The 12,095-nt window shown below is 48.4% G+C and overlaps 1 protein-coding gene across 1 annotated transcript; it reads left to right on the forward strand.

The window, feature by feature from the left end:
* The first annotated feature begins 4,008 nt into the window (after positions 1–4,008).
* LOC124665693 (xylan O-acetyltransferase 2-like) lies at positions 4,009–9,789 on the forward strand. Its single transcript, XM_047203085.1, has 5 exons — positions 4,009–4,730; positions 4,881–5,052; positions 5,388–5,587; positions 5,678–5,836; positions 9,274–9,789. The coding sequence occupies exons 1-5, from the start codon at positions 4,009–4,011 to the stop codon at positions 9,650–9,652; spliced, it is 1,632 nt and encodes a 543-aa protein (XP_047059041.1). The 3' UTR covers positions 9,653–9,789.
* Positions 9,790–12,095: the final 2,306 nt, after the last annotated feature.

Consider the following 12,095-nt stretch of genomic DNA (forward strand, 5'->3'; position numbering starts at 1 on the left):
TGGGGACACAAGAGACTTCTTGTATCGTGATTGCAGGGTTGCTTGAGAGGGATATCTTTGACCTCTTTCTCCCTGAGTTCGATAAACCTTGGGTGATTCACTTAAGGAAAACTTGCTGCTGTTCTACAAACCTCTGCTCTTGGAGGTCCAACACTGTCTACAGGAATAGAAACGTGCGTAGACATCAGTGTCTCTTTTTGTGCATAAATTCAACTTTCGGGAAAATTCCACCTCGACAAGTTTCCGCATGCCTCACAACTAAGGGCATGACCAACACAATGTCCTAGGGGTGTTGCCTCGCGACTTTAGCTTGATTCAGATGGTTCGAATTAGACTTGGATGACGAGGCAGTCTCCTCTGCAGGAAGCGGGATCCCCAACCTAAAAAGCATGGTACTTGTAGAGAGAAAGAGACATATAATATGCATATGTTGTCCTCTCCATGGGTTCCCCTCTCTCTTTTTTCTGCAGGACACCATGACTGAAGTAGCTTTTATTGGAGAGATAAAATTAAATGTATTACTTCTGACAATTTTATATACATGGGGCAGCTAGTTTTGTATGCCACTTCTGCTCGTGTCCTAAGTTGGCCTTCGCTTGAGTGGACCGAACCTTGGGTTCGTGTGAATGTGCGACGAAAGATGACGTGGAACTATTCTACGCGACACATAAATCAAGGTTGGTGGCGGGTGTGAAACAAGCTTTTGGGAAGGCTCGAGAAAGGCCATTGGTCTTACTGGCTAGCACAACAGGTGGTGGTCTAGCCAAAAAGGGTTCGAGGCTCATTACTCTATAATAGCATCTCCAATAGGGTGTATGGCAACCGCAAGTTAGGTCTGCATATTGGTATCTGACGTGGTGGCGTGGTCCGGGGCATGTCCTACACTTTCAAACCAGTCGTAATGCATAGGAGTGTCTCACAATTTATTGAGAAGTTCCAGACAACATCAGATTATTGGGGCCATTGATGAGAGGTGGTTTTGTGTCTAGAGGCGGTTCCGTGTCGAACGCCCCAATAGGCCTATTGAGAGGGCTACTGCGGGTGCTACGACCGACAATTATACTATGGCACCATCTAATGAGAAAACATGTCCATAAGATCTTGTCATATGTCCATGCAGATGGCTTACGCATTTGATTTGGTCTTGTAGACAATCTTTTTTCCTAGTGTGTCTTCATATGAGGCTTTACAACTATGGATACTTAACCTTCCTTCCAACTGCAAATATGACTTGAAGTAATTGTTAACATAACCGAGCAAGCATCAAATGGACCCGTGCACAAACTGTAGCCAAGTTATGTGTTAGGATAAGAATTTTGTCGTAGTGTTGACGGATGATCTTAAAACCATAACGGTATGTTTTAATCCAATGTGTTATGCCTCTAAGTTGTTCATATATAGTTGTATTCACTTGTGTCTTTGATCTAACTAGCAGATGGACCTTCAAAAATGCGAGAGCATCAACTATACTATTTAAACATTGTTTAGTATTATTTTCGTTATTAAATACAAACTCTTTCCATCCCATTTACTTCTTTCATCATTGAAAACGTGCGATGTTTTGATATTGATATATTCCCAAGTGTATAAATTTATAGTTTTGTACATGTTTGTATTTCTAAGAAATAAAAAACTAATATAAAAGTGCTTTGATTGCAACATTTTAATATTTAGTTTTATAATCAACTATTTGTTTTTAGATTGTACACCATATTTTCCTACACAATAATATTATAAGCTAAAACTATAAGGCAACTAATTTAGTTTTATATTATACTATTAACTATGCCCTCCGAGTAACCAAATGGTATTTTTTGGGCATAATTAAGCAAATATGGGGACCTTTGTTGCACCAAATCAATACTTATAGTTTCAGACCTATCATCTAGCCATCGATAATGATTATGATAAAGTAACCTCCATGCTTCATGCATTTCTTTTTGATGTGCATGACTTGAGGTCACCACATAGTACGCTATATTTTCTAAAATCGCATAACCCCCACATTATCGTAGTAAATATTAGTTAAAGATTGGCTTGGCCTCGACGACCTTTGTATTGACCTATGGAACCAGCCAACCATGGTGAATGCTTGGTTGTGTTCTATCACATTGAAGAGGAGGCCTGTGTTAGCTTAATAGGTAATTTTCGACTGAGTTTAATTACAAAAGGCAACATCACAGAGGTACTAGTTAAACTAGGCACATCTACCATATCTAAATATATGGAACACGTACTTACGTCAAAAATTATAATCACATGAATGTATCAAACTAGGCGAAATGAGAAGCACTTACGTCGCTACCGAGAAGGTAGCTCCAGCAGCAGCATCACCATGACCGTTGTTGATGTCTCCCATGGTGTTATCGGAGACATCGGATCTATCGAGAAAGCAAACGAAAAAACAAAGAAGAAGACAAACAACAACAATCAGTTGCGCCAATAAGCTCCCCCAAAACCTCATCGACCGTCTCCCTTTGCAGGATCTCAACGGACGACCGTGCACGCAGCTATTGGGATGGAGAAGAGTAGAAGACTAGAGGACGTTGCATCAAAAGAAACTGTACACGAGCGAGAGACATAAGTATATCTCTTCAAACTCGAACTCAATTCACGCGACGCGTGTGCTGTGTGTGGCGAGGCGAGTGACGACCGCGGAAGGAGGATTGCGCGTGAGCTCTCCTCTTCTCACTAACTTACAAGAGCTACAACAACATTCCTTACAAGCTACTTCAACTCTCTCCCAACTAAAAATGTAAAATTAAACTTTATCTCCAAGAGCTGCCAAGCTGCCACCGAAAACGAGCCTTAAGATTTCAGGGTATGTACATAGATTGTCTACTTGGGCTGCAGCCCGTATAATCCAACAGCTTGTGCATTTATCGATGCTTACAACCGTTGCGTTTTGTTATTCTAGAGCATGGTTGCATCCATGTCCAGTTACTTAAGAACTTTTGCCCTTTCTTAATTCCTTGAGCTAGGCAATGCCTTTTACTTTCTTTTGGAGAAGAAAAAATATTTGAACTCCTCTCTGTGCATCTTAGAAGAGGAAAATCTAGTGGATGCACGTTCGCCGCGGGAAATATGATTGGCAAGCTGTCTTTTCGATTACGATATTCATAGTGTTGAAGTCATGGTTAGTCACGTCGCTGCAAATTTCTTCATCAGCTCTAGAAGTCTCAAACCGGTAGTTAGCATATCATTTAGAAGACAAGATTGACACTGCGCTCTGCATGCACATCATTGTAGCCCAAGACAAAAGATAATGAAAACCGGAGATACGAACGACCAACTGCTGCATCTGAAAGATGAGCACGTCATCGTGTAATGCGTGTGCATCTGGCTCTCTGTTTCTTCACGATCTTGTTGACGAGTTTTTTTTTTCCTTTTTCGAAAATGCATTCTCTGCCCACCAGGGTATTGCGAGAGTTGACCAGAAGGGCGATCCAAATCATTCAATGCGCGTTGACCAAATTAAGCTTTGGGGCTGCGAAGTGTGGCTGGCAAAAATCAAGGCCATGGTGACTAGAGAAAAATTAACAGTCTAGTGGCGGAAAAAAAGGTTTGTGGTGTGCATATATATGGGTGACTTGGTTACTTTAGTGAGTCTGTCGATGATCACTGACGTAGGTGGTGCACCACGTTTTCCCATGCCCGTCTCGTGTGTCCAACGTCCAAGTCTGTGAGCTAGCAAAGCATTCGAATTGCCAGGGAATAGAATCGCCGGGGACAGTCCCAGCATTTCGCGCAATTAATTTGGTCAATTGGTTGCCGGTTCAACGCATGACCAAAGGAAGCTAGCTAGAGAAGGGGAGAGCGAGTAAACGACGGACGGCTTCCTCCTCCCCTCACCAAATCCTCAGGCCGCCTAGCCAATCCCATAAGTAAACCCACCCTCCGTCTAGGCGACCAGCTCTCTCTCTCTCTCTTTCTCCCTCTCATCAAACAAACGATCGACGTAGTTCCCAAGAGGAGGGAGACCAGTCCCCAGTTAAAGCTGCAGGCGCCATGCAGTTCGCCGGCCGGCGGAAGTCGTCGCTCGTGGGCGCCGGCGCGGGCGCCGGTGCCGGCCAGTTCGACCCGTTCGGGACGAGCAAGCACGGCGCGTCGCTGCGGAAGGGCGGGCGGCTGCCGGTGTACGTGGCGGGCGTGTTCTTCTTCGTCTTCGTGATCGTCATGTACGGCGAGGACATCCGGTCCGTGACCCTCGACCCCATCGCGCTGGCCGGGCCGGCGACGACGCTGCCCGCGGCCGTATTTCCCGGCGGCGGCGTCGCCCCGCGGCGCGACGTGCTGTCCTCCACGGAGAAGAAGGGCGCTGACGAGGCCGTGACGACGACGCTGCCGCGGCGGGACCTGGAGAGCCCAGTGGAGCGTGGCGAGTTGACCACGACCACGACGACGACGGAGACGACAGCGCCGGCGCAGGGGATCAGGAAGTTGGGCGGCGAGACCAGCAAGAAGCCGAAGAAAGAGAAGAAGAAGAAGGCGAAGCGGCAGCGTGCGGCGAAGAAGACGGTGGCGCCGGCCTTGGCGGGGGTGACGATCAGCACGCCGGAGACGTGCGACCTTTCCAAGGGCGAGTGGGTGTTCGACAACGCGAGCTACCCGCTGTACCGCGAGGAGGAGTGCTCGTTCCTGACGTCGCAGGTGACGTGCATGAGGAACGGGCGGCGCGACGACAACTACCAGAAGTGGCGGTGGCAGCCCAGCGGCTGCGACATGCCCAGGTACGCGCGACGTTGCTGCTTGTTGTTCCTTTCAATCAGGCGATCGTACGTCGTCGGACGAGATCGCCGACAAGCCGTGGGGATCGACGGACGTGCATGCGCGCGTAATTAAAGGGATCGAGGGCCATTAAGTTGTTGAATTGATCGCAGGTTTGACTCGAAGCTGTTCATGGAGCGTCTGCGGAACAAGCGTCTGATGTTCGTGGGCGACTCGCTGAACCGGAACCAGTGGGAGTCGATGGTGTGCCTGGTGCAGTCGGCGGTGTCGCCGGACAAGAAGTACGTCACATGGGAGGACCAGCGGGTCGTCTTCCATGCCTGGGTACGTACCTCTCTCCAATGCCATCCCTCGATCGATCGCCATCATCTTCTTTATGATTCGTGCGTGCCGTCGAGGAGGAGAACCTTCGCGCTCCAGCTGGGCAACCTGCCGCGCGGGGCCCATGGCGGCTGCCGGCTACAACTGTAATCAGCACCGGTTTTCGATTCTCTTTGTGTAGCTGTAGACGGCGGGCTAGGTGCACCAACTTCGTAGTAGTATTCTTCTTTGGTTGTCTTGTAGCTAGCGCGTGCGTATTTGTGATCAGGTCAAAAGCTGCCGGCCCATTTCTTACTGAATTATGTTTGCACAACATGACATATATTAACCGCGTGCAGGAGTTCAACGCTACGGTTGAGTTCTACTGGTCGCCGTTCCTGGTGGAGTCCAACTCCGACAACCCCAAGATCCACAGCATCCAGCACCGGATCATCGACGCCGACTCCATCGCGGCGCACGCCGAGAACTGGCGCCGCGCCGACTACCTCGTCTTCAACACCTACATCTGGTGGATGAACACGCTCAACATGAAGCTCAGGTAAATAATGGTGGCACGTGATGGCGCGGTCGGGTTAAACGTCGGCGCACGACGATGCTGACGAGCAGCTTCTTTTGATGGTTTTTGCAGGAGACCGGCGGCAGGGCAGAACTGGGAGGAGCACGACGAGGTGGTGCGGATCGACGCGTATCGGAAGGTGCTGACGACGTGGGCGGGGTGGGTGAACGAGAATATCGACCCGGCGCGCACCTCCGTCTTCTTCATGAGCATGTCGCCGCTCCACCTCAGGTGCCTTACCTTACCGTCTACCGTTATGTTATTTTTCCAAGATTTTTAAGGACAAATCGTTTACCCAATCGAGCAAGGCACGACCTACCTACTTGCACTGACCAATCAGCCAGTCAGTAGTGCGCTAGTACTATGTTTGTTCGTGACTTCGTGCGCGCCGTAAAGACGAAGCCGGCGGCGCGTGGTGCATCTGTGGTTCAGTTTTGCATTGTCCAACCTGAGATCAATCGGTGCACGCGTCCGGTTGCGGCCGGCCGAGATTGCAGATGCGCACGGACGACGGGCTAGCTGGTGGCTTGGTGGGGCCGGCCCTGTCCGGCACGGTCGGTTTCCGGGGGCGGAATGGTCGCTGTCTCTTTGGGAGCTTGGAAATGTCAGACCTGGCCCGGAGGCGGCCTGGAATATTCTCCGGCTCCTACAAGGAGCAGCAACTAGCAGTAGGCCATGGCTTCAGAGATGGTTGCGGCTTGGCCTCTAGCATATGCAATGTCGACATGTCGTGCGTGTCGGCCGAGCAGTCTGAGCGGTGAAACTAGACATAGACGTGCAAGGTGCACCGATGGTGCCATGCGACTACTAGGTTAGTATTAGCACACAACGAGCATATATTTGGACGGGACACATGGCCTCTCACGTTGCCCCCTCCGGCCGCTCGTTGACCCTCCATCTCTACATGTGGTACTTCAGCGAGCCGATTAGGATACACCCCCACTAGTTTTACACATGGTTTGATGTACTATTAATCAGGCATCAATCTACTGTTACACGGAATGCCACCAATGCCTAATACAATGCGTCAAAACAGGATTTCGTCTCACTATATTAATATAGCAAGCACGCGATACAAACACGAGTGTCTCGAAACGAAATACTTGTTTTGGGCTTCTATGAGGGCTTCTCCTAGAAGCTACCCTCCCTCAGCTTCTCCCAGAAGCCACTCTTCCAAATTTGTCTAAACTTCTAAATTAGTATTAGAAAGACTAATATAGAGGTTTAAACAAGTTTAGGAAACAAAGCTTTTAGGAGAAGCTGAGAGAGGGTAGCTTCTGGGAGAAGCCATCCTAGAAGCCCAAAAGAAGTACCCCTTACGCTAGGGCAGCATAAAGCACACGTCCAAAAGAAAAATGGAAACAAAGGCACGAAGGTGACCCGCAATGTTGCACCCTCCGGATAAGTTCCACCACGCTTCCAGCCCCGGATCGTATGTACCAAGTAGCACCTTCAAGAAGGAAAGCAATGACGCTATTGCTCGGACCAGATGATCCTAGGGTTTCACCAGGTACACATATGGAAGTGGATAAAGGGTAGCCACGATGCCGTTTAGGAAGGAATGGTGCCACGTGAGGGCGGCACCGCATCGGTGTCAGGCGAGCCGAAGGGGCTCGATCGACGCCGCCTCATCGTTACCGCCCGACCGAAGCAAAACCTCCACTACCCTGGGAGCTCCGCCGCTGGCCGGGACACCCTATGCCTCCCTCCTAGTGCGCGGGTGGAGGCAGATCCGCCTCACGGGCCATGCCTGGTGGCTCGCTCCGGAGACGGCGGTGGGGGAGGAGGGGAACGGAAATGTAAGGTTGAGAGCTAGGGTTGGGCAAATTGCCGCGACATCTCGACGGGGGACGATCGGGACGAAACAGTTTTGGATGAAGTTAATGCCTAATACCATGCTCCTAGAGTTCTTAAATATTCTGAATTGGGATCGCTAAGGCAGTACATGTTTCAGAGCTTTGGGTTCTATATATGTTATCGATCCCAAGGGTCGCTACTGACATCAGAGCAGCACAGTACGGGTGAGTGGTACAACATGCACACAAATTGTTGCCGAACACGTCTTTTTAGATGTCACTTTGGGTGGGATCTACGTATCTCCCCAGCCCTGCCTGCACTTTATGCGGTCAAATGACGAACCCGTACGCCACAGCTCGCAGCACAAAACGGCCTTGGTATGCTCGAGAAAAGTCCAAGGAGAAGAGTCTTCTATTGCTCCTCCTAGCAGTTGCTCCTCACTCGTTGTCCAAGGAATTTAAAAATTAACGGAGCTAGCGCTCTCACTGTAGCCGGATGCATATGCGTGGCTACCTATGAATATGATCCTGCATGCGTACCTGTCGCTCACATGGCGCTCGAATGATTCAGCACATGATTCGAGAGATGGAAGCTTCCGCCGCGAATGAATCCCGCTCCGGCCCGTACTTGGATGCGTCGATGATGCACACCACTACACAGCGACGTGCTACTGGTATCGACACATTGGTACCTCGTGATCGATGTGTGTGGGGGACGGTGCCAATGGCCTCAATTAGTCTGCAATGATCATTCTCAGATTCCAGAGACTGTGTCCCAGTGTCCCGTGACCGGAGGTTTTGGATCTCGGACACATTGTTTAGGACAAAGCATGCAGCAGTGCCTGCAGTATGCTATGCTTAGTTAATCCGCCAGGTCGTCGTTGGGGTTTAAAGATGGCGGTGGATTCAAATCTGGTGATGTTTGAATATGATCCTCGTCCTTTAAAGATGGCAATTGGAGTATCAGTTTCCTCCTGCGCAATCCAGTTACTCCCAATAGGATGATCATACAGTTATTGGTGTTATGTCGATTAGTTAGTACTGTGCTGCTAGCAAGATATACTAGTTTAGATCACACATAGACCTACTGAATTATGGCCTGCTTAACAGGATTTCTTCTGCCATAAGGATCAAACAGAAGGTACTGCTGTGTTGGTTACCTGCTGCCCGTGACAGAGGGGTCGGCGTCGATAAGGACATGGTTGGCATGGTCCATGGATGACGCCTTGACGAAAGCTCCCCTAAACCTTCTACGAAAGCAGTGATCCATCCTGAAATCGATGGATGTTTAGCCTCCGGGAAGCAAACTGCTTTGATTTGTCTGAGTGATTCGTAGTCAACGATTCTCTTCGGTACGTAGTGTATTTGAGAAGATTTATATGGAGTAACCAGAAAAAACTGCCGAGGTGACAGGTGAGTGAGCGGATCAATCAGGTTCACATATGACGTCGCTAGGCATTTTTCCATTTCGAAAAATGCCGTCGCTAGGCTGTTGATTCGAGAGGCTAGTATTTTAGCTAGGGATCGATCACAAGAAACCAGCAGTGATGCCACGTTGTTTGGCGTGTCCGGCAATCTCGAAGTTGATTAACTATTCAATCGGGATTGCGTCGACGAATTGATGAACGCTCTAGCTTAGAGTTGGAGGCATGTCACATCAAAAGACTAAACTAACTAAAATCAGTCAGCAAAGAAATATTTTAACGACTATACACCCGTAGAGAGAACTTCATCAGTAAGTACTATCCGGTAGTGCAAATGTGCTAATTAGCTCACCAGAAGTAGCCTCGCAATTTCTGCTAAAGGATTGGTTTTTGTTGCAGTAGTGGAAATTAACTGACTGCGTTTTGGTTGCTTTTGTCTGATGAACAGCCCTCAAGTCTGGGGCAACCCCGACGGGATCCGGTGCGCGAAGGAGACGATGCCGCTGCTGAACTGGAACGGGCCGATCTGGCTGGGCACGGACTGGGACATGTTCAAGGTGGCGTCCAACGTCTCCCGGGAGGCGTCGCCGCGGGTGCCCATCACGTTCGTGGACATCACCACCATGTCCGAGCGGCGCAAGGACGGGCACACCTCCGTGCACACCATCCGGCAGGGGGCGCTCCTCACGCCGGAGCAGCAGGCCGACCCGGGCACCTACGCCGACTGCATCCACTGGTGCCTCCCCGGCGTGCCCGACATCTGGAACAGCATACTCTACACCAGGATCATGTCCAGGCCGGAGGCGGCACGGGTGACGGCGAGCTAGATAGATAGACAGATAACAAGGTTTCTTCAGTGTCTCATGCATAGTGGGCTTCTTTTTTCTTTACATTCTTTCTGGCCTTTTTACCTGTCAAAATACGCCAGCTTTGTTGTTTTTTCCTTGGGGGTAGGTTAAGTTGAAAGAGGTAATGGATTGCCATGTGCGTGCACATATGCGCTGTAAGGTTCCTGCTCAAATTGTACATTGAGGGAAGGCTTAAAAAGTCAAAAGAGATGGACAGATGGTTTATAGAGAAATGGACAGTTGCATCTATCTACTTGCATGCATGTGTACAGCTGCAGAGTCGTCGTGTGCCGCCTCTATCTAGGTCGATCTATCACTGAGTTTGATTCTTTGACAAGACATCATCAGCTCTCCATTCTCTTCTAAACTGAGGTAGTTCAAAAGAGGATGGAGTAGGAAGCTCTTCTAAACAATCATTATTCCATTGTAAAACTTGATGATATACCTGCAAAAGGCGAGTGACACCACTTGAGTTGAGCAGATACTAAGATAAGGATAGACAATTTTTTTACTTAAGGATAGAGTAGTTGCCTGCGATTCACAGGCCGGTCAGTCTCCAGGTTCTGAAAATATCCATGCTGCCTTTCGCTTATTTCCGGTAGCAAAGCTCCCGTATCTCTTTAGCCCGGATTAGACGCCGCTATCTACAGGTACCACACGTAAAATGTGGTGCCAATTTGTTAGTACAGCGTAAAAGACAATCCAGCAGAATCTCATCCCATGATCAGGGGCCTCCTAGGAGATGTCACTGAACGTGCTATCAGCGGAGAGAGCGCGCAAGGCTGTACTTTCAAGAGTGACTGACCTCACATGTTGCTAGTTTGCTAGTTGGGTGCTAGATTGCAAAGGTAGTACTTCCCCAGCAGCTCAGTTTCAACTGACCAGGCAGACAGCATGCTTCTCAAACGGCGTAGTACTTGCATTGTCATACCAACAATCTGGAACATTTGGAAAGAACGAAAAGGAAAAGTTTTTGAGAACAAATTCAAGGCGACGGAGGAAAATTTGGATCATCTCGGGCAGGAAGCAAAACAATGGGCGCTTGCGAGTGGTGGTAGTTCTAGCCTTCCCGTCGGAGCTATCTGTTTTTGTTTTCTTTGTTTTTTGTAAGTGTAGTGGCTGCCGCCGTTCTTTTTCTGTAATTTGTCTAGTTATCTGCGTATGTGAATGTGCTTATCGCATATGAATGCATACACTACCTGAGGAAAAAGAGAGGAAAGTCAGGAGCTTGTGCCATTAAACTGGATATGGCCAAGGCGTATGACCGGGTAGAATGGTCTTACCTACGATCCATAATGAACAAGATGGGTTTTGATGCTCGATGGATTAATGTCGTCATGAGATGTGTGGAATCAGTGTCATTCTCGGTTAGGGTGAATGGGCAATTGTCAGAAAGATTTAAACCTTCAAGAGGTCTTCGACAAGGTGATCCCATATCACCATATCTCTTTCTACTTTGTACGGAAGGGTTATCAAGTTTACTCAAGCATTCAGGCCCTCAATTCCTATGCAAAGGTGTTCGGGTAGGCATTCACACACCATGGATCTCACACTTGTTGTTTGCTGACGACTGCCTTGTTTTCACGCAAGCTTCCCAACAAGGAGCAGAACATTTGCAAATAATTATGGAGAAATATCATAAAGGTTCAGGACAGTTGGTCAACAAAAACAAATCGGCAATATTTTTTAGTTCAAATTGTGTAGATGAAGTTAAATCATCTGTTAGGAAAATATTGGGGATTGATAAAGAGGCTTTGGAAGAAAGGTACTTGGGGCTCCCTACAGCTCTCGGTCGGAATATGACAGCGGCGTTTGAAAAGGTTACTACACAGGTGAAAAACCTTGTTGGAGGTGTTTGTGAAAAGAATCTCAGTATGGCTGGCAGGGAAGTTCTCGTGAAATCAAATGCTCAAGCAATTCCCACTTACTCGATGAGTTCTTTTCTCCTTTCTAAGAATACCTGCAAGAAAATTACGTCGGCCATGGCTAAATATTGGTGGGGTGGTGATGGTGAAAAACGCAAAATGCATTGGAAAAAATGGGAGGACATTGCAGTACCAAAGAGTGAAGGAGGAATGGGTTTTCGGGATATGCGACTTTTTAACATTGCAATGCTAGGCAAGCAAGGATGGCGGCTTCTTACCAACCCAGACTCTCTTTGTGCTCGTGTATTAAGGGGTAAATATTATCACGACAAAGAGTGCATGAAGGCAACAAAGAAAAAGAACATGTCTCACACTTGGAGAGCTATTCTTGTGGGGAGGCAAGCTCTCGAGCTAGGCATGATCAAAAGAATTGGTAATGGTACTTCTACAGATGTCTGGAAGGATAAATGGATACCCGGAGTTCCAGGATTTAAACCATTATGCAAAGGACAAAATGCTACGGCAAGGATAGTCTCCGACTCGATGACAAATGATGG

Source organism: Lolium rigidum, chromosome 6, assembly GCF_022539505.1.
Source record: "Lolium rigidum isolate FL_2022 chromosome 6, APGP_CSIRO_Lrig_0.1, whole genome shotgun sequence".
In the NCBI taxonomy this organism is placed as follows: domain Eukaryota; kingdom Viridiplantae; phylum Streptophyta; class Magnoliopsida; order Poales; family Poaceae; genus Lolium; species Lolium rigidum.

Coding starts and splice junctions, on each gene's coding strand:
- LOC124665693 (XM_047203085.1), top strand. CDS start 4,009: ATGCAGTTCGCCGGCCGGCGGAAGTCGTCGCTCGTGGGCGCCGGCGCG. Junction 4,731..4,880: donor AGCGGCTGCGACATGCCCAG/GTACGCGCGACG, acceptor AATTGATCGCAG/GTTTGACTCGAAGCTGTTCA. Junction 5,588..5,677: donor ACGCTCAACATGAAGCTCAG/GTAAATAATGGT, acceptor TGGTTTTTGCAG/GAGACCGGCGGCAGGGCAGA.